This window comes from Clupea harengus, chromosome 3, assembly GCF_900700415.2.
Source record: "Clupea harengus chromosome 3, Ch_v2.0.2, whole genome shotgun sequence".
Lineage (NCBI taxonomy): Eukaryota > Metazoa > Chordata > Actinopteri > Clupeiformes > Clupeidae > Clupea > Clupea harengus.
In genome coordinates, this window is record NC_045154.1 from 25,836,000 (window position 1) to 25,862,805 (window position 26,806).

At 48.5% G+C, this 26,806-nt stretch overlaps 2 protein-coding genes across 4 annotated transcripts in view; both read left to right on the plus strand.

Moving 5' to 3' along the window:
• Nucleotides 1-16,773, plus strand: part of b4galnt4a (beta-1,4-N-acetyl-galactosaminyl transferase 4a) — a 63,862-nt gene extending 47,089 nt beyond the window's left edge. Inside the window, exons 8-18 of one of the 2 annotated variants that reach the window (XM_031565175.2) lie at nucleotides 4,069-4,212; nucleotides 4,924-5,033; nucleotides 5,953-6,053; nucleotides 6,288-6,361; nucleotides 6,631-7,972; nucleotides 8,415-8,809; nucleotides 10,282-10,435; nucleotides 10,792-10,864; nucleotides 10,988-11,141; nucleotides 11,979-12,105; nucleotides 14,783-16,773. In XM_031565175.2, coding sequence (XP_031421035.2) covers nucleotides 4,069-4,212; nucleotides 4,924-5,033; nucleotides 5,953-6,053; nucleotides 6,288-6,361; nucleotides 6,631-7,972; nucleotides 8,415-8,809; nucleotides 10,282-10,435; nucleotides 10,792-10,864; nucleotides 10,988-11,141; nucleotides 11,979-12,105; nucleotides 14,783-14,897 — 2,789 coding nt within the window. In that variant the 3' untranslated portion in view covers nucleotides 14,898-16,773. Of the gene's footprint in view, nucleotides 1-4,068; nucleotides 4,213-4,923; nucleotides 5,034-5,952; nucleotides 6,054-6,287; nucleotides 6,362-6,630; nucleotides 7,973-8,414; nucleotides 8,810-10,281; nucleotides 10,436-10,578; nucleotides 10,748-10,791; nucleotides 10,865-10,987; nucleotides 11,142-11,978; nucleotides 12,106-14,782 lie in introns of those variants that run through there. The other variant, XM_031565176.2, reaches the window with a different exon arrangement.
• A 131-nt stretch (nucleotides 16,774-16,904) lies between these two features.
• The window catches only part of abtb2b (ankyrin repeat and BTB (POZ) domain containing 2b), a 52,468-nt gene continuing 42,566 nt past the window's right edge, over nucleotides 16,905-26,806 (plus strand). Inside the window, exons 1-2 of one of the 2 annotated variants that reach the window (XM_031565180.2) lie at nucleotides 16,905-18,487; nucleotides 18,647-19,545. In XM_031565180.2, the coding sequence (XP_031421040.1) occupies nucleotides 18,696-19,545 (850 nt within the window). In that variant the 5' untranslated portion in view covers nucleotides 16,905-18,487; nucleotides 18,647-18,695. The remainder of the gene's footprint in view (nucleotides 18,488-18,646; nucleotides 19,546-26,806) is intronic. The other variant, XM_031565179.2, reaches the window with a different exon arrangement.

A 26,806-nucleotide genomic window follows, 5' to 3' on the forward strand; every position in this document is an offset into this window, starting at 1 on the left:
ACACAACACAACACAACACAACACAACACAACACAACACAACACAACACAACACTACACTACACTACACTACACTACACTACACTACACTACACTACATCACACTACACTACACTACAATAACACTACACTACACTACACAACACTACACAACACAACACAACACAACACAACACAACACAACACTACACTACACTACACTACACTACACTACACTACACTACACAACACAACACAACACAACACAACACAGCACTGCACTGCACTGCACTGCACTGCACTGCACTGCACCGCACCGCACCGCACCGCACCGCTACGCTACGCTACGCTACGCTACGCTACGCTACGCAACGCAACGCAACGCTACGCTACGCTACGCTACGCTACGCTACGCTACGCAACGCAACGCAACGCTACGCTACGCAACGCAACGCAACGCAACGCAACGCAACGCAACGCAACGCTACGCAACGCAACGCAACGCAACGCAACGCAACGCTACGCTACGCAACGCAACGCAACGCAACGCTACGCTACGCTACGCAACGCAACGCAACGCAACGCAACGCAACGCAACGCAACGCAACGCTACGCTACGCCACGCCACGCCACGCCACGCCACGCCACGCCACGCCACGCCACGCCACGCCACGCCACGCCACGCCACGCCACGCCACGCCACGCCACGCCACGCCACGCCACGCCACGCCACGCCACGCCACGCCACGCCACGCCACGCCACACCACACCACACCACACCACACCACACCACACCACACCACACTACACTACACAACGCCACACCACGCAACGTGGCTTCTGTGCCTTGATTAGGAGCAATGGATAGCAGCTGCGTCCCTAATGTCATTGGCCAAGCTGCTTTAGGGGTGTGTGGAGAGAGAGTTGGAGTCTGATGTTGCCCCCACAAACACACACATACACACACACACACACACATACACACACACACACACACAATAAGCCAGCCTCTCCTCTGCACTGAGCAAGTGCTCTATCTGCCTCCATAGTGGAGAAAACTCTGCTTCCTCTGGGTCAAACCATGATGAGCTGCCACTGAGACAAGGCACTGTCCCTCCAGGGATGTGATAGGAGACACATGCTGACTTTTCTTGTCTCTCTCTCTTTAACTATTTCTTTCTCTCCATCTTTCTCTCTTTCACTCTATCTCTCCCTCTCTGTTTCTCTCTGCTTCTCTCAAGTTGGACTAAAAAGTCTTTCTGACTCTTTTAATGGGACCGATTGATCACAGCAGTGGTTTTGGTTGAAAACGTCATGACGAGGCAAATTAATGTCAACATTGTTTTTTTTTTGTTGTTGTGTTGTTTTAGTCGCTGTTGTTTCTTTGCCGTCATCATAATTGAATGCAGTTGAAATATATCCAGACTCAGTTTGAAGTTAATAAGCAGTTGAAAGAAAGCAAAGCAAGGCAAGATTTTCCTCACTCTTTCAGATTTACTTTCATGGTCTCTCAAGTGGGAAAAAAAAACGCACACATAGATGCACACAGATATTCAGTCTGTGGGAGTTTTGCTCACAAAGAAGTACCCCTTCCCAGAAGGCCTTGAGTGAGGAAAATTGTTTACAACCTCTAGCCTGTTGTGTGTACACAAAAATACATGAGGTGGTCAGTGAGCTATGCTCTGACCTTACCCTGCTGTTGCCATAGAGATGGGCCAACCTGGAGCGTCAGTACAGCTTTCCCTGGGATTGGAAAGAGGCGTATGGCAAAGGATGTGCTCCGCTAGTTCCTCCTCAAGCCTGCAATCCTAGCCTAAAACACCACATTAGTGAATGGACATCACTGTGGCAGCAGCTTCGTTAGCAGAGATAGAGGGCCATGAATCTGGAACATCCAACTGATATGAATATGATTTCATATAAGTGGTTGATGTCTGTTTAATGCTCTTGACCCCATTTCTTTTCGTTGTAGCATGAGGGGAACAGTCCACTAATGAACGGCTTTTTGTTTATGTTTATGGTTATGTTTGTTTGTTTATGCAGCAGATGCTTTGTTCAAAGAGACTTGCCATGCATGTCTGGGAAATGTTTTTGCAGTAAGTGCGCTCCCAGGGATTGAAACGTGTGTTATGAACTCGTGTGTTATTATGAATGTGTGCGTTATGCGCACTGTGTGCTGTGACCTTGGTGCTGTTCGCACCCAGCTTGTCCCAGGTGAGCCACAGCAAACGTAGCTGAAACAGAGTCGTTTAACATATTTCACTTGTGAGTACCATTATGATCTACATTGTAGAAGTTAATTGGATTGCTCGACTGGAGAGTGTTTGCCAAAAAAAAATGTTTTTTCTCTGGTGTTTCATTCGGAACCATGCCTGTGCTGCTTTTAATTTGCGTTAACTCCTGCCAAGTCAATCAACCAACTTCGTCGTGCGTCGCGCTGCTGGTGTTCGGAGCTCCCCTGGCGTATGCTGACAAGGGGGCCGGGCGGGGGTGGTGCTTGTGGGATGCAGGGTCGCTTGGCAACAGCAGCGTTGGTGGCTGACGCGTGCTGCGTTGTGTACTCTCTGGCGAGCGGCCTTGATCAGAGATCTCTGGCTTATGGGAGAAGCTCTTCCTCTGTGTTCCACGCCGATGCGGCACACAGACTGAGCCGCAACACTGAGGGAGGGAGGGCCCTCTGGGAGTGTGTCTGGTCCATCAACTATGACACACTCCTTTGTAGAATATTGTACCCTTGGCTTTGCCTGATAATCTTAGAACTGTGCGTGTGTGTGTGTGTGTGTGTGTCTGTGTCTGTGTGTGTGTGTGTGTGTCTGTGTGTGTGTGTGTGTGTGTGTGTTTATGTGACCTACGAATCTCTATGCATGCAATAGTCTCTTAATGTTCTACCCTCTGCCCTCGGAGGGGCTGGCTGGGCTCCTGTGCTTTGGTTGCGTATCGATCCAGCTGGGACTGCCTCTGAAGCCTGAGCTCAGCTACGCTGAATTTAAACTGCGTCTGATGCAGATGGCTCATCTTAACCCCTCCGAACCCGCTCTGCTCTCCTCTCCTCCTCCTGCTCTCCTCTCCTCCTGCTCTCTCCTCCTCTCCTCTCCTCTCCTTCCCTCCTCCAGGAACAGGTGGGAGAGACAGGTGTGGACGTGCACTCAGATCTCCAGACCTCTGTCTGCCCCTGCTCTCCTCCTCCTCCTCCTCTCTCTCACTCTCTCTCGCTCTCTCTTTCCCTCTGTCTCGGGGTGCCTGTCTGAGTCTCCAACTCAAACGCTGTCTCTCCCCCACGTTCTCTCTCCATTCCTCCTTGTTCTCCATTCTCCACCTTTCCCCTTGCACTTTCACTCCAACTCTTCTCTTTCTCTATCCCTCTCTCTTGCCTGCACACACACACACACACACACACACACACACACACACACACACACACACACACACACACACACACACACTTACTCTCTCTCTCTCACCTTTCCCTCTCTTTCTCTCACTCTCTTTTTCTCTCACTTCTCTCCTCTATCTTCCACTCTGGGCTCCCCTTAGTGACTGCGCTCTCTCTCCCAGGGAGGTCAGATATCTCCTCTTCTGCTTCCGTCTCCCTTCGGGGGAGAAGGTGATATGGGCTCCGTCTTAATTAAAGAGCATGTCTCCCGTCAGGCTGCGCGACCCGTGCCCCATAAATCATAGCCGCTCACCTTCCCCGCGCCAATCGATGGCAGTAATTAAGCCCATTTTTTTGCCCATTCTCTCTGGGGGAGAGGTCTGCACTGCCTGGCCTCTGGGAGGGGGAAGAGGAAGGGTGTGATCAGCCTGTCCTAATGAGGCGAAGACTCGGTTTCATCCATTTCCTCCCTCAGCCACTTTAATGCTCCACTCCTCCTGAAGTGCTTCTCTCTGCCCGCTCAGACAGAGGCACCAGTGAGAAGTGTGTGATTATGCATTTATGTGAGGATTGAATAACCCTCTCTACGCATCTCTCTTTCTTCCCCTCTATGTCTCTCTCTCTTTATCTCTCTCTCTCTTTCTCTCTCTCTCTCTCTCTCTCTCTCTCTCTCTTTCTCTCTGTCTCTCTCTTTGTCTCTCTCTCTCTCTCTGAAAGATGAGTCCAGTCTGAAGATGAACAGTGTGGATCACATACCGCAGACCATGGCCAGCCACGCCCGCCTCCCTCAAGATCCCTCGCCCGGCAGCCAACATGGCGCCGACATGCTGAAAGCTGACCCGCGCGACACCTTCTACAGCAGTACGTATCGCTTCCCCGTCCCCTTCGTTCGTCCATACGTCCCGTTCACCCTGCCCCATCCCAACCCCACCCCACCCCACCCCTCACCCCCACTCCTCACCCCCACTCCCTCTCCCCTCCGCCCATGTTTGTCTTCTCCTCCAAGCTGTTGTTTGTTCCTCCGGAGGTTGCATGACGATACAGCACTCTTACATCAGCTCGCCCTTCAGCGGCTGTGGGATCTGAACGGGAGAATTTAAGTCTGCCTTTGTTCTAAGTGTCGACTCTAATGTTTTAATGAGGGGGTCTTCAAGTAAGTCTACCCACCCCTGAGTATGGGCTGTCCTCCTCCTTAGATGTGTGTGTGTGTGTGTGTCTGTGTGTGTATGTGTGAGAAGCTTACTTAGCTTTCGCAGTAACTTCTCGGGAGGTCCGTCAGTGCTCAGGCAGTTAATCTGTGTGTGCAGAGTTTCATGTGTCAGATACACCGTGTCATCAGATTACACTCTGACCTACATCAGGTGTTGTCATTCTCTTTTTTTTGGTCTCTTTTTCTCTCTGTCTTTCCCTGCCTCTCTCAGTGTCTCTTTCACTCTCTCTCTTTTTTATCTCTCTCTGTCTGTCTGGCTCTGTTTTTGTCCCTCGCTCTTCCCTCTTCCCTCTTCTCTGTCTTTCTCTCCTGTTTTTATTCTTTCTTTCAATCACTTCCTGTGTCTTTTTTCCGCCCTGCAGTACCAATGCTAGAGCCGTCTCGTTTGGAGAATGTGCTGCCTGCCTGCCTCTACACTCCCACCTACGTGGTGAAGGATTTCCCCATCGCTCGCTACCAGGGCCTCCAGTTTGTAAGCCTAGTTCTCTCCCTAGTCTGTTTCTCTCTCGCACACACACACACACACACACACACACACACACACACACACACTATTGCAAATAGCACATACTCTTATATGCACACTTACACATACACACATACACACAGTATTGCAAATAGCACTTATGTTCACAAACTCTTATATGCACACATAAACATGTAGTATCATCCAGACACCCTTTTACATACACATGCACTCCCCTTCACACTGTGGCCTCATTACTACCTCGAATGTGCATTATTTTCTGCTACCTGAATGCCCTGTCGTGCATTATCCCTTACATATCACACTTATTCACACTCTGTCCATCACCTAATGTAGCTCCCACAGCATGTCATCCCAGCACATCCTCATCCCAGCCTGTAATCTTGAGTGTACTTCCTTCTGGATCAATAAAGTATCTATATATCTATCTATTCTACCTATTAGCTTGTAACCTGAATGTAGGACAGCTCTGTTTGTCTCAGGATTAAGGGCATGTGAGCTCAGTGCCGCTCTAAGCAGCGGAGGTAGTGGGCCAGTCAGAGTGGGCGATGCTTTCGCCTCCCCCTACTATTAGTCTGGGGGGAAATCACTGATCCCTGACCCTAACCAGGCCTCTGCTGCTGCACAACACTGCCCCCCTTTGGGTAAAGCCGGTCAGTACAGCCACTAAGCAGCAGTCAATAGCAACAGTGACTGACAAAAATAGAGAACTAAATGAACTGAAGCCTTCTGTCCTCAAATGCATTACGCAAATGTTTCTGTCTCTATTACTGGTTAAGGGGAAACCATGGCTGACATCATTGGTTTTGGCAGCAGTGAGGTGCTGTGATGAACCATATGCATGGAGTTCCACTGAAGCCCACTGCGCTTTAATGACTGCTCCCCTTCTGTGTCTCTGCGCCAGGTGTACCTGTCCTTCGTCTACCCAAATGACTTCACGCGCCTCACCCACATGGAGAGGGAAAACAAGTGCTTCTACAGGGAGTCGCCCATTTATCTGGAAAAGTAAGGTCACCTCTTTAAAGACAGCAAACAATTTGTCATCACTGCTAGTGCGTAAAAGGCGCCAAATGAATGAATGTGGTCTGGATGAGTAATGTATGGGAATGCTTAGATGAGGCCACTGAGATCTAATCCCGGGACATGAACTCAGAAACGACTGTGAATGTGTACAGAGATTCGGACGAACAAGTGGTGAGATTCATGTCTTGTTTTTGTCGTCTCTTTCCCCTATGACAGATTCGGCTTTTACAAGTACATGAAGATGGATGAGGAGGATGACGATCAGCCTCTCTTCTTCCCCAACCCAGATGGTGCGTGTGTGTGTGTGTGTGTGTCTACAGGACACCGGGGGACCCTTTTTAAGGCTGTGACAAACCATATTAGTTGTATTTAAGCAGGCATCCAAAATGCTGCGTTTATTTAATGAAAGCTTAATTTGTGCAGCGGCACTTCAGAGGCTAATTCATTGAAACCTAATTGTTTGGGAGACATCTGAGAGATAGGACAGTTAACTGATTATTTATCCGAGGGGATCCGATGGTTATGTAATGTCTGTTTTTATTGTTTCTTCTGGCCGCAGACTTCCTGGAGGAAGAAGAGGGGGTGGACCCAGAGGACGAGGTGGAGACGGTGGGCACCCAGGCCAGCCGTGCGAGTCAGGCCTCCACCAGACGTCCGCGCAAGGCCGGCGGAGCCACCCCTGCCGAGAGGAGAGAAGAGAATGGGCAGGAGAAGGAGAAGGAGGAGGAGCAGAAGCAGCAGCAGCAGCAGGAGGAGGGGAAGGAGGAAGAGGAGGAGGAGAATAATGTGGTGCGCAGGAGGCCCAGCAAGCGCGTACTGCCTCACGAGAGGCAGAGGGAGGGGGATCTGGAGCGGGAGTGGAAGCACCACCGGGATAAGGGGAGGCACGCGGCCATCGTGAAGCCCCAGCCGGAGGAGCCGGAGGCTGGGAAGGAGGAGCAGGGAGTGGTGCGGGGCGGTGAGCGGCACCTCTCCTGGATCCGCACAGGCCCCGAAGAGCTGAGCCGCAAAGGCCGGGCCCGAGAGTCGGCGCCCAAGCTCAGCAAGTCGGCCCTGCTGTTCCCGCAGAAGGCCTCTCTGAGCGCGCTCACCAGACACGCCAAGCAGATCCTCACCAACTCGGCCCACGTGCCGCGCAGCCCCGCTGACACGCACGCGCGCGCCATGGAACACAAAAGGGACCCCAACAAGATCTACATCACCAGGCCACGGCCTGCCAAGGACAAGAAGGCCCCGCTGTCCCGCCAGCCCAGAGAGGTCTTCCCGGGAGTTTTCCTCTACCAGACTGGGAAAACCACCAGGCTGGTCAACCTGGGGGCCAAGGCCAGGGGTGGCCCTCTCCTTCCCAAGCCCCCACCCAGGGCTGTCCCCGTCAGTGCCAACCTTACCAAGCCGGCTGCACCGCACAAACTTCCCAGCAGGGCGGCGGTATTGAGCCACACAGACACGAGGAGAGCCACACCAGACCCGCCCAAAGTGCCCCACACGACCACATCACACCACCGCCCACCCCCTACAGGCCCGGCACCTAACTCCTCAGAGAACACCCTTCCCATGGACACCCGGGTCACTTCCTACATGCGGACGTCTGAGATCACCGAGTCCCAGCAGCAACAGCAGCAGGGGCAGCAGGAGCAGGAGCAGGGGCAGGGAGCGGTGCCCGAGGAGGAAGGCGGCCTATCGGAGTACAGCTACGAGGAGGCGGAGCCGAGGCCGGGCTGGGCAGAGGAGGCTATTAACTGGCAGCGGACATTTTCGGTGAACACCATGGACTTTGAGCTGCTGCGGTCCGACTGGAACGACCTGCGCTGCAATGTGTCGGGCAACCTGCAGCTGGCCGAGAGTGAGGTGGTGGACGTGCTGGCACAGTACATGGAGAAACTCAACGAGCGCAACGGAGGGTGAGTGTCTGTTTGTGTGTGTGTGTTTCTGTGTGTGTGTGTTTCTGTGTGTGTGTGTGTTTCTTTTTTCTCTGTGTGTGAGTGCATGTACATGTGTGTGTTTGCGTATTTGTGGGAGTGAGTGAGTGAGTGTGTGTTTAAGAATGTTCTGGTACATGTGACAAGACACTGTATGTGTTTGTTTCTAGAATTTGTTTTTGTCTGTTGTGTGTCTTAACTATCCAAGTAGCGGATAAAAAAAAAAACGATTGTTTCCTGTTCTAATTCAGATAGTGAGCCTTTGGCAAATTTGTAATTATTTTCAGTTTTAAATACGATCACAGTGAAATAAACAAACTCTCTCTTTCCTTCTTTTTTCCATTTCTTTCATTTCTGTCTGCTCTCCCTTTTCTCTCTTACCCCCCCCCTTCTCTCCCTCTCCGTCTCCCTTACCCCTCCTCAGCATCTACACCCTCCTGCGCATCATCAACGTGGAGAAGCGGCGCGACTCGGCCCGCGGCAACCGCTACCTGGTGGAGCTGGAGCTGATGGAGCGCGGTCGCAACGTGGTGCGCCTGTCCGAGTACATCTACATGCTGCTGCACCGCGGACGCCTGGAGGACAGCCTGGAGACGGGGGAGGTGGTCACTCCCCCGCCGCCCACGCCCGCCCCCGTCAGCACACCCGGTGGCCCCGCCAACGCCAACGGGAACGCGGCCCCGTCCTCGCGGCGGCCCCTGCCCACCCGCACCAGCCGAGCCACGCCACAGGCGGGCACTTCCTATGCCAAACCCTTGCTGTGCCAGCCGGTCATGCTGCAGTGGAAGAAAGACGTCATGGTGCACTTTGTGGTGCCAGGTGGGTCTTGGCCAGTATGTGTGGTTCCTCACACAGCATGCAACTCCACCTAGTCCACTCCAGGTGTTACCAATCCAGTTTAGTTTGATTTATATAGAGTGATTAACAATTGACTAATTGTCTACAGAGCCCAAGGCCAGAACCCCCTAGGACAAGGCTGCCCTGTAGAGGTGTTAGTCGATTAATCTATTTGATTCAGAGGGTAATTATTTGATTGTTAAACGATTCTCTATTATTACAATGCACTTTGTTCTCCTTGCCGTTCACCTGTCTTCATCTATTCCAGCTCCATGCGCATCTGATTAAAGTTGGTGTAATAGACATGCTCCTCATTAGCTCAAGCTGGTGTTTTCATCTAATCATGGTTGTTACTGATAAGGTTCAGTCAGGTTTGCATAACAGGGAAAGAGTGGAAGACATACAGAGCAGGGGGGGGGGGGGTGCTAAAGCAGGATCGATAACCACTGCTTTAGTCCATAAAGCAAATAACCTCAAGGAGCTTCTTAGGGCACAAAGCTGCATCAACCGTTCAAGCGCATTAAGTGTTATGGAAATAAACCGTGTCACGGCATAAGGCATAGTGCTGCCCAAGCACCAGTCCTGCCAAATGTGCTCTTATGGGATTATCTTCTGTAATGTTGATCTGGCCACTCAGGCAAGGTGTCTTGGCTGTGTCTAAGTGAGCTGTGGCTGTGTCTGCAGTTTTGCCAATTATAGCATAAGACAGGGAGACAGGGAAGACAGGGTCTCACACTCTCTCAGGGGCTTTTTATTCAGTGTGTTGAAGGCGGGAATGTCGTGCCGTTTTTCCGCCTCGCCGTTCTGTATGAAGCGTACGAAGGCGGAATGGGGGTCAATGTTGTTCAGCCTTCAGGCTGCCAGCGGCGGTAGTCACAACTCTGTTCGCTGAACATTGCTATAAATATATAAATATTATGCATGTCTTGTAAGAGCCCGTCATTGTTTTTGAAAGTAACAGGTAGACTAGTTTGTTTCTAGAGCGTATTCAGAATTCGGAAATCGGAATTCGGAACGTCCAACATTTTTCACAGCTCTAACTTTTATGCGTTTGAGCCAAATGTAAACACAAGAATGTGGTGATGACTCACCAGTAGACGTTCCCTCTATCTTCTGGCTATCAATACCTATGTACAACGTTTTTCTTGTTCGCTTTGACACACTGCCTTTTTGATGCATTTAAGGTTTTTAACCTTTGATATAGTTAAGGTCTCGGTTTGTTTTTCACCATATTGATAACAAAAGCCCAGTGGACCACTATCGGCAGAGCTGGCGGATTATGATACACAAATAATTGTCACAATGAATTCATTTTTACTACAAGATGCCCCTAGCTTCTCCCTGCTGGCTTTTGATAGCATGGATGTTTAGCTACATGTGACTTGCTGGGGACACACACTGTGAGTCTCCAGCAGCTTGTCTAAGTGTCCCTTCTCCCTCCCTGTGGCTTCCAGTGAAGAACCAGGCTCGCTGGGTGCAGCAGTTCATCGCTGACATGGAGCACCTGCACCGCGAGACCAAAGACGACAACTTCAACATCATTATCGTGGACTTCCAGAGCGATGACATGGACGTGGAGCAAGCCTTGAGGGAGAGCACCGTGCCCAGGTGTGTGTGTGTGTGTGTGTGTGTAAATTGCAAAGTGATAATGCAGACTGTAGACAATTATTGTGAGAAAGACGTTGCAGAGAAATTAATATTCATAGCCATGGGTTTTTGATTTCATTCTGATGTGGTTATTGTTCTGTGAGGTACGAGTATTTACGGAGACCCGGGAACTTTGATTAATTGATTAATTCTGATGTGGTTATTGTTCTGTGAGGTACGAGTATTTACGGAGACCCGGGAACTTTGATTAATTGATTAATTCTGATGTGGTTATTGTTCTGTAAGGTACGAGTATTTACGGAGACCCGGGAACTTTGATTAATTGATTAATTCTGATGTGGTTATTGTTCTGTAAGGTACGAGTATTTACGGAGACCCGGGAACTTTGAGCGGTCGGCAGGGTTACAGATTGGAGTGGACACTATAGAGGTGAGAGAACACATCATTCAATCACAGACTCTCCCTCAGATAACAACAGCAGAGTTATAATCATTATGTGTGGAGAGAACATAATGAGTGTGTGTTTGTGGTTGTGTGTGTGTGTGTTCTCAGGACAGCCATAGTATCGTGTTCCTGTGTGACCTGCACATCCACTTCCCCCTTAACATTATGGAGAGCATCCGCAAGCACTGTGTGGAGAGCAGACTGGCCTTCGCCCCCATCGTTATGAGACTCGACTGTGGCAGCTCCCCGCAAGAACCCAATGGTAACCATACACACACACACACACACACACACACACACACACACACACACACACACACACACACACACACACACACACACACACACACACTTGGCTTTTGTAGTGACTCACACACACCTACATATACTTACATATGTTGCCTGCATGCACATATAGACAGACTTTCTGAGGGACACACACACACTCGTATTTCTTTCTCTCTCTACCACACACACACACACACACACACACACACACACACACACACACACACACACACACACACACACACAAACTATATAAATGTGAATGAGCTGATCTCCAGGTCAGAGGAAGTTGAGTGCGTGGGCTCGTCCTCTGAGACTGGGGGCGCCTGCGTCGGACCTGAAAGCCTGCTCCCATTTGCATGTGTGCCGCAGCGCAGCACTCTCATATCCTGTCATTGACTTCACCACAGCCCCTAGGACACCATTATCTAAACTCATGGAGCTCTCTCTCTCTCTCTCTCTCTCTCTCTCTCTCTCTCCCCCTTCTTTCTCTCTCTCTCTCTTTCTTTCTCTCTCTCTTTCTCTCTCTCTCTGGCACACTCTCTTTATCTCTCTCTTTCTCTCTCTCTCTTTCTCTTTCTCTCTCTCACTTTCTCTCTCTCTCTTTCTCTCACCCTCTCTCTCTCTCTTTCTCTCTGGCACACTCTCTTGGCGGTGGAGTGTGGGGGTTGTGATTGCTCCGACGCCAGGTCGCCCCCTCCCAAACACAAACTCTTTTATCAGATCCCCAGCTCCTCATGTGTAACTGCTGTGTTTCTCTCTACCCCTACCCCCCCCCCCCACACACACACACACACACTTACCACCACAGGGTACTGGGAGGTCAACGGATTCGGCCTGTTCGGGATCTACAAGTCAGACTTTGACAAGATCGGTGGAATGAACACAGAGGAGTTTAAGGACCGCTGGGGAGGAGAGGACTGGGAGTTACTTGACAGGTACCCAGACCCTCTCTGCACTACTCATCATCTATCCTGACCCTTCTGCTAGGGGCAGTTCCATACAGGGCATTAGTATCAAGACGGGTCCACCCTATGTTAACACACTACTACTTCTGCTAGGGGCAGTTCCATACAGGGCATTAGTATCAAGACGGGTCCACCCTATGTTAACACACTACTACTTCTGCTAGGGGCAGTTCCATACAGGGCATTAGTATCAAGACAGGTCCACCCTATGTTAACACACTACTGCTTCTGCTAGGGGCAGTTCCATACAGGGCATTAGTATCGAGACGGGTCCACCCTATGTTACAGTTTTTCACAATTGTTAACACACGTTTTTCAAAACAATAACGGCTTTCTCAAAACTGCACACACATAACTGAAAACCTCACACACAAAATGCTAAACCTGACACTCCCTTTGCAAGATGACTCTTTGACATCAAATCTCTTAACTGTTCACAAAATGGAACTCGTGTTTTAATTTGGTACACACAGCCATATTTTCAAATGACACACGCATACCATTCATTGAGTACACACAACTAAGCATTTGCTGCACACTACCAAGCATTTACAGCACACTGAAGTGCAAAATTGAAAACACAATCATCGAAATGGAACACACCATAATGAATGACAGTGACTCTGGAGAATGAGCCATTTCTCCTTTTGTAAAATGTCTCAGTGTAGACCTACTTTTTTCATAGTCAAACATAAAACAGCACACAAAAAAAGTTTCATTTCGGTACACAAAGAGAACAGTACAGTACTGTAAACCGTGTGAAAGCGTTGTTTTCACAAACCATATTTACAATTTCAGTCTTTAGTCTGGTCTACATCGTGAAGGTTCTAATGATGGCAGCAAAGTTCTGTGAAGCGGCTGAGATTTGGTTGGACCCTCTAGCCAGCCTCCCTCATGCTCAAACCATGGTTGAGCACATGGTCTACCACAGCGGCCCAAATCTCATTAGAGATGACCATTCTCCTTCTTCTTTCTCTTCCTCCTCCTCCTTATTCTCCTTGTCCTTCTTGTCCTCTTACTCCTCCTTGTCCTCCTCCTTCTTCTCTTCCTCCTCCTCTTCCTTATCTCTGTCCTCCTACTCCTCTACCTCCTACTTCTCCTCCGCCTTGTACCCGTCCTTCTTGTCCTCCTCTTCCTCCTCCTCTCACTCTTACCCCTCTCCTTCTCTGGTTGTTGATCTCTTCAAAGTTCTCCATTGTTTACCAAACAAAACAGAGGCTCAAGGCACTTTTATGCTGCAGTCCTCATTGCAAATTGCTCAAACGACCTGAATGTTTAGAGATTTGACTATTTGAGTGTTGTAGGTTGATGCTTTGAGATTTTACTTGAGAAGTGTGTACAACAACTGAACATTGTGTGTCATGTTTTGACAACAAGGTGATGTGTAATTGACATCAGAGTGTAAAGAAGGAAAGTCAGAGTCTACATGAAGTGAAGGTTGTGCAAATTGTGCCGAATTTTTGCTTTTTGTGTGTTAACAACTGAGTAAAACTGTAACACATTACTGCTTCTGCTAGGGGCAGGTCCATACAGTGCATTAGTATCAAGACAGGTCCACCCTATCTTAACACACTACTGCTTCCTGTAATGGGGCTTAAATGGTCTGGACAAACAGCTTCAAAGCTAGTGTGTCCTGCGGGGGCACTAACCCTCACTAGCTTGCTTCCGCTACAGTTACAGTACATAGCAATTACTGTGCATAGTAGCCACTTACTTCATACAGAGTAGTAACTTGTGACCAATTAAATGTTTCATGTGTCAACAAGGCAACAGCCTTAGATATACAAAGAAGAGAAATTACCATCTATTGGACAGTCATGGAGTTGCATAGAACTCTGACCTTTTGTCATCACATGAGGCTAAAATGGGAATATTAACCATAACAATCTGACTAACCCAGAAGGATCTATGAGAAACATCAGTGTCCAAGGCCTTTTGGTATTCCGTATAACTTGCAGCATAGGTTATGCAAGGAATAAAAGCGACCTAGCTAGCAACAACATTTTCACTCGTTTTTGCGAATCTGTGTGGATGAGGATGAGTTCTCCAAACGGTGTCGTGTGGATGCGAAACATTATGAAAGCACAGAAGAGAAACGTTTATAATAAACATTTTGAAAGCACAGAAGAGAAACATTTTGAAAGCACAGAAGAGAAACATTATGAAAGCACAGAAGAGAAACATTATGAAAGCACAGAAGAGAAACGTTTTGAAAGCACAGAAGAGAAACATTTTGAAAGCACAGAAGAGAAACGTTTTCCAAACATTATGATGTCATGTGGACAGCCCCTCTTAAGTAGATTAACTTGTTATGGTTTGCGACCCCATATCACAGCCATGGGATTATCAAACTGATCTCCCTTTGCCTGCGCACACACACACACGCGCACACACAGACACACACAGACACACACACGCGCACACACAGACACACACAGACACACACACACACACTCTCACACACACACACGCGCACACACGCGCACACACACACACACACACACACACACACAGACACACACACACACACACACAGACACACACACACACACAGACACACACACACACACACACTCACACACACACACACACACACACACTATTAGTATTTGTCCTGACCCTGTTCTGTCTCTCTCATCCCCTCCAGGGTGCTGCAGAATGGCCTGGAGGTGGAGCGGCTGCGTCTGCGTAACTTCTTCCACTACTACCACTCCAAGCGGGGCATGTGGAACTCCCAGCCCAAGAAGAGCCCCAAGGGCTAGACTGAACCCAGGGACAGGGCCATGAGTGCCCACAAGCTGGGATCCTTTAAGACAGGCACCCTTCAAGGCATCCGCCAGGCTCTCTGTGGAGCGTTTACTCCAGCCGTGTGTGTGCGTGTGTGTGTCCTCTGTGTGACCTCTGTGTGTGTGTGTGTGTGTGTGTGTGTGTGTGTGTGTGTGTGTGTACAGACACAGGGCAAAACAGGAGTTTCTGTGTGTGATGTCGGGGTGTCGATTTTGATCTTTGATCTTGATCACAAATCACAGGAGGAGAACAAACAGACCCTTGTCTGTTTCGCTTTTCTTTTCTTTTTTTTATGTTCTTGCCACTCCTGTCATTTCCTGGGCAGGATTTTGTTTTAGTTTTTTTTTTACTCTGAAAATATGGCTTTTAGGACAACTAATGAGAAAATGACAGACTGGTGTCTCTCAGCTACGATGTGTCCAGATGATGAAGGAACCTGAGGATTGGTGACTTGCCTTGGTTGCTGGGACTCCTCGAGTGTGTAGGCCATGCCGCCAGTGCTGTGCTACGACATTAACCACGTGGTCTAGAGGTAGACAAACGTCTCGTCTGTAGAGATGCAGTGTGTTGACATTTTGATGCAGAGAGTATGAACTTCCTCCGGGGTTATATTTTCTATACCCGGAAATTAAGGTGTACTTGGTGCATTTCATTTAGCACTCCAAGTGCTAAACATTCATAAACTACTTGACTCACGTGTATGACTTCTGCCGACTGTAAGAGGGGAAATATTACAGTGGAATTGTTTTTGATATATACCCATGTAAATGCACTTTTCTTTGGGATGTGGGGGGACAGGCTACTGCTTGACCCTGTTGACACTGTATAATGCCACATGGCTTTTTCTTAGAGATTTGAAGCAGAAACTGAGGCCCTTCTGCACAGGTAACTGGAAAGAAACTGGACTTTTTTGAGCTGCGTTAGAAGAATGACTGCTCTCTACCTGCTGAAGAAGAGGAAGAAGACACAAAAAAAGCTTTTCTAATGAGAAATACATTGCAGTTTATATGTATCTGCTTTTGTTTGTCTGTTTTGTTTTGTTTTGCTTTTTTTTTTGCTTTCGTCTGAAGTGTGAGGGAGGTGCCTCCAGTCCACCTTATTTGTATGGATGCAGACGTCAGAACCTTGTGTGCTACGGGCCTCTCCCTTCTCTTCCTCCAGAGTGACAGCAGGAACCGTTCTAGACTGACCTCTGGGGAGTGTGAGTGTGTGTGTGTGTGTGTGTGTGTGTGTGTGTGTGTGTGTGTGTGTGCGCGTGTGTGTTTGGGGGAGGGTAGGGATGTGTAATTTCACTTATGTGTGCCTTTTATTGGGTGGGGTGTGCTTGAGAGCACCTCAGTCAACAGGCTGGGGAATGTGCACTGGACTCGGGTGAAGATGAGTGAGAAGGCTCAATCCCTTATGGAGAGAGACAAAAAAAATAAAGAAATAAGTCTCATAGGAAGAAAGATAGACCGGGGTCGTTCGAAAACAACAGGCGTTAAACAACCCAACCGGCAGCTGTATCTTTAGCATGGGAACTGACAGACTTGGTCACTGAACACCTTTCTTAATCCTGCTTGTTGTAAAAGATACTACAATGGGACTGAACTGGTTTAAGGTGGCTACACTGGCAGCAGTGGAGATTACGATTGTTCAAATCTCTCTTTGCCTCTCTCTCACCCCAGAGGCCTATATATCATTTATCATACTTTGGAAACCGACTATTGAAAAAAAGAAATACATGAGTTCAAAACAAGGATCTACATTCCAAGGTAATTTCTGTGAAATTGTTGTGTAGAAAATTTAAGAATGTATTGTATTTTTTCCATGCCTTTATTTCTTTTTAAGAATAAAGTTTTATGCTGACTATCTTATTGTATTTGGGTGTTTCACGAATTCACACGTTCACAGTTATAAAAAATCCAGGTGAGAGCTGTTCGTAATCTCCGCGGTGGAAATACAACGCATTGTAAGACTTGACCGACAGAGGGCACAAAAGTATAGTGCAGTTTGACCCTCAAGGATCAGTGGCGACAACACGAGAGTTGTTATAGCACAAAAGTAGAGAATAGAGTTGTTATAGCACATAGGTATAGTACAGCAATAGTAACTGAAAGTGCATGTATATGTATGCCACTTCAAGTCTCACACGGCTTCCTTAAAGCTTTTTTTTTAGTTTTTTTTTAAATATGATCGCCTGTCGCAGAAGGATATGTCTACAAGGACCAGGCTGTCTTCTGCACGGAAGCATTCACTGAATTCCTCAGGAGTAGGTGCTGTGCTGAAATTGGCATTGAATCTGATAAATATTACTATTCACAAACATTATTAACGCAACTTTGGTGTGAGATATCAGAACAATGAAGAATCAGGAACCAGGGAAACCGACGTGTGCATATTTTATGGCATGACTTAAAACGAGTTGTGTAGACCCAATTAGACCTAAAATTATTATCTATGACGGCAAAAAACAAAACTTTATTTCCAGTATTATAAGCCCACACCCGCTCTCTAGCCAAATTTAAACAGTACCCATGAGATAAGTGAAGTTACGGTCTGAGTCAGTGTCGGCTGTGTAAAGCTATGAAACAATTGTCAACTGCTGTGATTCTCTGACTTCATCGCAAGCGGTTAAAATTTGGATAACCCCTGCTGAGAAACCTCAGGCTCTCATTCCATGCGTTAGAGTGTAATGATGTTCAACAAGTCACATTATGTAATCTTGGATCGAGACGAGCGCTGCTCCACCCAAATCATCCCTGCAAGAACACCAAGATAGCAGATAATAAGGCACGAGTTAGAGCATGCTTTCTCAACTGCTATGTTCTACTTTGTTTCCTGAAACAGTTGGTGCATAATGCAGCAACTGAGAGGGTGTTTCAACACTCTTCTTTACATGAATATGCATTGATTTAACTAGGTTACTTTTCTGCGTCTTAAAAAAAAGAATAAAATAACCATTAGAACCTAAAGTAAATGTGCAAATTCATATTTATCTAACCCTAAAAATAAAATAAAACACCATGAGCACTGCATGAGTTAACATTATTCTAACTCCCATTCCATATTTAATTGAATTGATTGAACATTTAATGAAAACTGGATGAAATGGCTAACAGGACGCCACATCACATATTATTTGTAATCATTGGGCTTTACTTACTTACTTACTTACTTTACTTACTCATCAATAGCAATCTTGTCAGTTCCATACCATAGTTCCATCCGCGGAGTTGCGTCGGGAGCTGATTGGCTCCTGGTCCCTCGCTTGTGATTGGCTCACCCTCAGTTCCGGGGTTCTAATTGAACTCTGAGTTGAGCTCGCAGAAGAGGAGAGCCACTCTTGAAGTGGGAGGGTATACTGCCTGCCACGAGCAACGGAGTTCGTTTCCTAAACGTTAACACTCAAAATGAGACTAATCCTTTATCGGCCTGAGGTCTGGATATAAATCAAACGTGGAAACTACTCATTTAATTCATCAACAGAAAGGAAACCTCTGGAGTTGAACTTTTTCTCGCATTGACGGATCACGTAGGGCCGGTGGTGAAATAACTCCGAAGCCCGAAATCAATGGGAAGATAGGTAAGATATGCTTTTGATTTCTCTGTTAAAATAAGACGAAAACTGATATGGAAATGTCTTAAAAATGCATTGAACGCCACAGAGATCTTGGTTAATGACAGTTTCAAACTTCCGTTGAAATGAGGACCAACCAGTAAAACCAGATTGTCTTACTCGCAGTTCTGTTTTTTTGTAGTACTGCAGAAAGTCCCAAAACACGCAATCAATTATGGCTGGGATGAGTAACTCTAACATGAAGACCCTAGAGGATCTCACTCTCGACTCCGGCTACGGGGCAGGGGACTCCTGTAAGTCTCTCAGCCTCTCCTCGTCCAAGTCAAACTCGCAGGCGTTCGTGAGCACTCCGCATCGGGGCAACTGGTGGTACTACTCCGGGTCGATGAACAGCAGGAATAACAGTTGGGACACGGTGAACACAGTGCTACCCGAGGACCCCGAGGACATTTTCTCCAAGTGTCCACGACTGCCAGATTTAGAGGAGTTTCCCTGGACCGAGGAGGACGTGGGCAGGATCCTACGCAAAGTGGCCAGCAAGGGCCCCGCGTTCTCCAGCGATGCTGTCCGGAGGCTGTCCACCCTGATGCGCAGGGCTCTCATCCGCATCTCTAGAGAGGCGCAGCGGCTGAGCGTCATGCACTGCCGCTGCACTCGCTTTGAGGTGCAGAGCGCCATCCGGCTGGTGCTGAGCTGGTCGCTCGCAGACCAATGCGTATCGGCCACTGTGAAAGCCATCTCCATGTACAACATGAGCGCAGGCGAGTTACTACGCAAGGGCAAGTCCGCCAGGTGCGGGCTGACCTTCCCGGTGGGACGCTTCTTTCGGTGGATGGTGGACACGCGCATCGCTGTGCGCATCCACGAGTACGCTGCCATCTGCCTGAGCGCGTGCATGGAGGCTCTGGTGGAGGAGGTGGGCGCGCGCGTACTGATGGCCGACTGTGGGGCTTCCAGCGGCGCCCTCACGGCAGAGGTGCTGGAGGGAGTCGTAAACAATGATGCGGAACTCTGGGGGGTCCTTCAACAGCACGAACATCTGATATGCGGGAAGAACGCAAACGGTAAGGGGGTTTAATAAAACACCACAGATATGTCACAGTTTCTGCCCAATGAACAGGTGATGTAATGTGCTGCTATTAATGCAATACCAGCTCCACCAAGTTCTTGTGTATGCAGTGGATATGGAATTGAGAATGGCATGATATTCAAAGGAGTATTTTGAAAGTGGTTACACTACCAGCCTTGGTCATTTCCCCTACACATCACCCCTCTTTGCTGTCTACCCCTCTGACCTCCCATCAGTACCTTCATCCTCTCCACTCTCCATTGTGGCTATTCCCCGGCTCATGGATTGGATGCCAGTGTTTGTACATTGTCATTAGAGTTTGTTTGTGGCTTACCAACATCAGTCCAGAGCATGGGTTTTCACTAGCGTACAATAGCCTTTTGTTTTCCCTCTGAGCCCCAGTCAGATTAGCTGTCTACTGAGGCCAGGGAAACAGATCCTGCAACAAGAAGAAGGAGGCAGACAGTGCTGGATTATACCCCCCTCATCACACACAAACACACACACATAGAGGAAAACACAAGACATGCCATACCAATACACACGCACAAACTCACACACCAAAGCAATTATGTGTGTGTATGCACACAGTAATCTTCTAAAACACATAGTGACAATCCAGCTCTCAACACACACACACACACAGAGAGAGAGAGAGAGAGAGAGAGACACACACACACACACACACGTGTATAAACAGCTGCATCTGACTGAAGCAGTTAGTTGGTCCTGGGGCCACTGCCCAGTGCAGGATAAGAACCATACGCCTGACTGGCAGGCCATGAATACAACTGAGAGAGGGAAGAGAGATTGGCATCACAAGAGAGTGAGCTTTAAGCTATGGTCGTGACTCCTGATCCAGAGAAAGAGAGAGAGAGAGAGAGAGAGAGAGATGTAGAAAGGCAGAGAGAAAGATAGATGTCCAGGGAGGATTCATAGGGATTTAAGCTTGCATGCGCCCGAGGCAGGCGTATGTTTGTGTGTGTTTGTGTGTGTGTGTGTGCCCTGGCAGCTCGTGCCACGGACCCCCTCTCCTCCCCCACTGGCCCTCTCACAGCCTCCCTGCTCTCTGCAAAAAGACGAGCAATCCAGAACACAGGGCTCGTGCCAAGCCCAATCAGCTGGGCAGTAAACAGACCACAGAGATCAATGAGCTCTCCACTCTTCTGTCCGATCAGACACATTTTTACACACGCACACTACACACACACACACACACACACACACACACACACTCACACACACACACACACACACACACACACACACACACACACACACACACACACACTTCACACACTTCACACATGCACACACACACATGCTCTCTGGTGCTTGTTTTGATCAATGACCATTATACTCTGCCCCACTTCCTTCATCCTGTGTCAAGAGTGTGTGGAGTTCTTGTCCAATTGCCTGATGGGCAGCTTTACCCTGCTTCTACAGAGTGCATTAGACCAAGGAGTTTAAGAGAGCCGTTCTTGTAATGGTAACACCCACCTGCATTTCTGAGGCAGGCCGACTGGGTTGATGTATTTATTTTTGAAGGACGAGCTCAGGATGGGCTGTTTGTTGTTGCTGAGAACAAAGTCTGGGATGGAGAAGCTGGCTGCTGATTCGTTCTGTTTTCTTGATGACTGACACTGTGCTTTTCCAGATAAAAAAGCCTCCTCTGTAAATAAGGTTTTCCGATGGCTATGCTTGAGCATCCATAGAAACCTATTCTACACAGACAGCCACAGTTGCTTTATTCTGTGTTTTTAGACGTTGAGTGCAGTAGGGTGAAATGGCGAGGGCGCGTTAGAAAGGAGATTTGGCAGAGGACGCGGCCGTGCTCAGTGGTTCCACACGCGCCGCTCGTGCCTGGTTAACACATGTGTGCAGGCCCCACGTTGCACAGGGTTTCTGGGCTGGGCCTTCAGGAGCGGCAGGGCCAGCCTTCCCCCAGCACAAAAGCTCCTCTCTGCTGTGCCAAGCAGGCGCACATCTGGAAGTTTTTAAGGCAGAAATGACTTCTACGGCTCCAGTAACAGCCCTGCTCTCCCTGCCCCAGCCCCCTCTTCCCTTTCCTTCCCTCTCTCTCACTCGCCCTCTCTCTCCTTCTCTCTCTCTCCATTCCTGTCTTTCCATTTCTCCCTCTCTTTCCCTCTCTCTTTCTCTTTCCCTCTCTCTTTCTCTCTCTCTCTCTCTCTCTCTCTCTCTCTCTGTATCCAAGGCCCTGCTTCTCCGTTTTTATTTACTCAGTCCCTGTGTTCCTGCTGAGCTTTCTTCATGCATTTATTTTACTGGGGCAGTGACACACACACACACACACACACACACACACACACACACACACACACACATCATGCACTGGTGAACTGCCGTGTAGAGAAGGGCATGCCCGTGCATCTGTCTGTCTCTCTTTCTCTATCATGATTGATTTCAGTCCGTCCACTGAGCGAGCAGAGAGAAGCTACTGTATTGATTGGTGTAAAGCGGAGGATGTTGTATTAAATTATTGATCTGGAAGAATGCCTAGTGTTTGCTCTGTCTGCCATATCCTCCTCTCAGAGCTGAAAGTTTAGCCACATGAACTTTGGATGGTGTAGCCTCCCCCCCCCCCCCCCACTCCCACTCCCACCCCACCCCTTTCTCTCTCTCTCTCTCCCCGCCAGTCCGCCAGCATCATCGGGAGCAAGTGGCTGCGAGTCCTGGGAAAATGTCTGTGCACAGCTCAGTGGCTTTGCACAGATGGAAAAACCACTGACTAGAGAGCCCATTCCAAACCATCCAGCGCTTAGAAGAATCTGCGCTAGGGCAGGGAAACTAGGGCAGGCATCGCAGAGACTATCGCAGAATAAGCATCAACATTGAGTCATGTGTTTACATCTGAGTTATAAGTGTTTCACATTACCTCACATCATAGGTATAAGCACTAATAAATCTGATCCTTTGCGGGTTTTTTTCTTGTTTCTTTTTTTTAAAGGGGCAATGCGTTGTGTGTTTTGGTACGACTAATCATGCCTCTTGGCAGGTGAGATAAAAGGGCCTGTCTGATGTAATGGTTCAGTGGGAAGAAGAAGTCACTAAGTTGCGTTGTCCAGCAGATGACCTTGCGTCTCGCAGGCACATGCATGTGTGTTAGTCTGGGCCCCAGTGAGATGGGACTGCTGTTTAGATCAGGCTACATGGAGACTGCACTCTGTTCACTCTGCGAGCGAGTGAGAGAGAGAGAGAGGGAGAGAGAAACACAGAGGGAGAGACGACTTAGAGGACTCCAGTGTTTATACATGCTTCCTGTCCAAGCCAATGGCCCAGCTGTGAAAGCAGTGGCTCTTAAGAGTAGGGTAGCTAAAAAGGGCTGGTGTATAATGGGCACTGATTATACCACACGACTCGTATTGAGGAAATGGTACTGTAAGGTCATGCACTTGTTTATGAGGATGTTTTTGTCAGTCCTCGAGTTTTGGTCCTCTGATGCAACACAGATAGCCTATTTTTCCCCCACACGGTTGCACTACGGTGACTCAGAGCTTGGAGAGTCCGCAGATAGGAGAGGAAAAAGTAAGGAGTGTTCTGAATGTTCTGCTGACTTTTAAAAATAATCACTTCGGATGAAAAGCACAAACACGAAAAGCGAATGTACTCAGACATCTGCACACTCCTTTTTTTCCTCCTCTCTCTCCTTTCCCTCTCGCTCTCTCTCTGTCTCTGTGTGTCTCTCTCTCTCTCTCTCTCTCACTGTTTTTGTTTTGCTCTGTCTGGTGGACTTGGGCAGAGCTATCTCTCTGAGGTCGAATGCCAGGTTGAATCCTCGGCTGCTTGGGAGCCTGCGGGCTGCTGGGAGGCTCAGACTCACTACAGGGGTATGAAGGGGTATGAAGGGGTATGAAGCTGGGTGGGGTACAAAGGGAAGAGGTAGGGGTCAAAGAGACCCTTGGCATGTGGCATTTGGGGCACAGCCATCGTGCCACTGTCTCTGCCAGCACCAGGGGCTTGGCTCTGCCGGTCGCCATAGAAACCTAGAGCCAGACAGGAAATGAGGGACAGGGAGGGAATTTGGGCAAAAATTCTGGACGAAACCCTGGTGCTGTGAGAAAGGACTATCTGTCTCCTGTTTTGGAACGGTGGAACAGTGGAAAGCGAGGGAGCAACAGAAAGAGGACGAAAGAGGGAAGCAGAGAAAGAGAGGAGGAGGAAAAAAATGGCATTTGCCTCTCAGCTGTTATTTTCTTCGCTTCTACTCGCTGCCAACAAAGACAGGCAAAACACTCAGCTCTCTCTCTGCCCTGTCTGCCGTTTACATTAAACAGGTGGATACTTTTCACCAGTCACCTCTTTGTTAGGAATAAAGCTGCGTTTGCCATGGCCTTGCATCAACAGACTTAGTTTCCCAGTTAAAACAGACCATTTTGGTATGTTTATTTTCAAAATGAAGGTTATTCATATTTAATGTCTGTGGGTAACAGGACGATGTATGGTTGTGTCACCAAGCATTAGGATCCTCATTTAAATCTGATCATATTGATTCGCCTCATGTTCGGAGATCAGGGGATAAACAGTGAAAGCATAGTGTGTCTGGCAGAGGCTTTAGTGGGGATTTCAGAGAGACATACATTGCTTGCATGAATGGAATTGTTTGGATGATGTCCCCCCCCCCCCCCCCCCTGTGTTCACAGCACTGCCTGGCCTGTGCCATCACAAGCACGGAGTCTGTCTTCCAAGAATAATAATCCCTCAATCATTTGGATAGCGATGGAAATCTCCTCAACGGCTCTTAAACCAGAGCAAGGCTGTAATTTCAAATTGATGATCGGCTTCAAACGACACACACACACACACACACACACACACACACACACACACACACACACACACACACACACACACACACACACACACACACACACACACTGCCCCACACTGTCCCCTTTTTGTGCTCGAACCCAACCCACAATGAATTACTGCACTCACTATGTGTCCATTTGCAGCAAACGAAAAAGAAAATCGGAGTATTATTTAATTGCTTGTATCGGGGAGCCCTCGCCTCTAAGTGGAAACAGATTTGCACACAGAGGGATCCTCAGTAATAGCCCCTCGCCGTGCTCTCTGATTTAATCTGCCAACGTTTTTACTGACCGGGCATGCAGGCAGGGAGGGGGATACGGTTGCACCCCTCCCCACCCCCTACCCATATCCTTAACTCTCAAAAAAAAAATCTGTAACTTCTTGTCCACTTTGTTAGTTAGTGCGGGGGGCCTGGAAGTCCCCCAAAAGTGCTCAGTAACAAGGTCAACCTCAACCGCCTCATTTGTACTGCACCGAGTTCAAAGCTTATGGGGGGGAAACATTCTCATGACTGGAGGAACTGTGAGGCTGGGCATGGGCTGGCTCAAATAGCCAGTTACGGGTTGATTCGGGATGGACACGGATCCAAAGAGTATGCGACGTGAAGTAAGTTGGGCGCAGTGCTTATGAATTGGTTGACCACTTAACTTAACTGAGGCAGAAAATGGGCATCAAATTACTGAGATAGTGAACACCTTTGAATGTAATTGCTTCATTCCTCTAGAAAACTCATTACCTTGTTAAGATTCCTCTTGTCTACAGGTCGTAAGTACATTGTTGGTGGCCCACGCAGCTGTGTGATGTAATGACTGTTGTTCAAGGAACTTGTTATTGTGGGTGTTGGTCAGCTCTCTCTCTCTCTCTCTCTCTCTCTCTCTCTCTCTCTCTCTCTCTCTCTCTCTCTCTCTCTCTGTTCTCAGAGTGCATTTTATTAAAGATCAAGGGTCAATGCAGAATGCAGCGCTGGAGAGCTGTAAGACTTCTCAGAACACAGAAAACTTTCAACATCTTAGTTGCTGTGAGAAAGAAGAAAACATGGCCTTAGAACTCCTCTCATCTATTTATTGCCATTTGAAGGAATGCAAGGTTGGCTGAGCCAAATTGCTGTGAGCATTGCCTCAAACCCACAGCCACAGTTGCGGCCTTCCCAAGTCATGTTCTGTTTGAACTGACAAGGGAATGTCAGAATAAGGGTTTTGGAGTGCATGTATCGTGGATAGATAGAGGGGAGTGCAGTGTTGGACGGAAGAAGGGTTGGGTTTAATAGGGGTGACCGTGGGGTTAAACTGTTGGCAGAGCACATGAAAAGATTTGGTTTTCGGTCCTGTCAGGATCTCATCAGTTTCGTTTCTCCCACCTGGCACGGAGAATGAAATTCTTCAGATTAGGTTCCCCCTCATTTTGGAACAGCAGCAAGAACCTGACTTTGCTTATTAAATGGCGACGTGCCTTGCAGCCTGGAGCAGTGAGCCCACGGCGAATGCCAATATTGTTATTTTTTGTTCCATTTTTTCCTCTTTACTGTTGTTTTTGCTTCGTTCAAGTCTTGCTCTTGGGCTGGCCAGAGCGTAGGCGATAGGCTGAGGCATGGAGACGGCGCGCTCCAAACAAACCGTAAAGCACGGCCTCCGTCTTCTCCGAGCGTGTGATTTACTGTGAGAAACCTCACTCTCCTGAAGCCGTGCCCAGCCCTCTGCCCTACCCTGCCCGCCCATGGCATGACACAGAAGAAAGAGCTCAGTGTTGCTGCCTTTAATTTCATATTCACTCAGAGAAAAGATGATTTTTTCCTCCCCTTCACCTCCCCCCCTGACTAACGGGTTCACAGCCCGGCTTGTTGACTGCAGACCTGTTGTTAGCCCGGGTGTGTGTGTGTGTGTGTGTGTGTGTGTGTGTGTGTGTGTGTGTCTGTGTGTGTGTGTGTCTGTGTGTCTGTGTGTCTGTGTGTCTGTGTGTCTGTGTGTCTGTGTGTCTGTGTGTCTGTGTGTGTGTGTGTGTGTGTGTGTGTGTATGTGTGCTACAGACCTGTTGTTGGCCTGGGTGTGTGTGTGTGTATGTGTGTCTGTGTGTCTGTGTGTGTGTGTGTGTGTGTCTGCTACAGACCTGTTGTTGGCCTGGGTGCCCGGCAGACTGGTGTCACCCACATTCCCTCTGGTGCTTTGAAGCCCTGTGCTGAGGCCCCTGCAGGGGGAGATTACATCTGCCGGATCTGCATGGGCGAGGAGGAGGCATGTTGTGTTTCTTCCATGGCGGAAGATGACCCGGATACACAGTGTGGATGCTGTCTGAGCGCACGGCTCAAGCCGACAGAAACATACAGACACACACACACACAAACTCACACACACACACACACAGACACAGAGAGCCAGGCTGGGTCCGTCAGAGCGGACTGTGGTGGACACACACACACACACACACACACA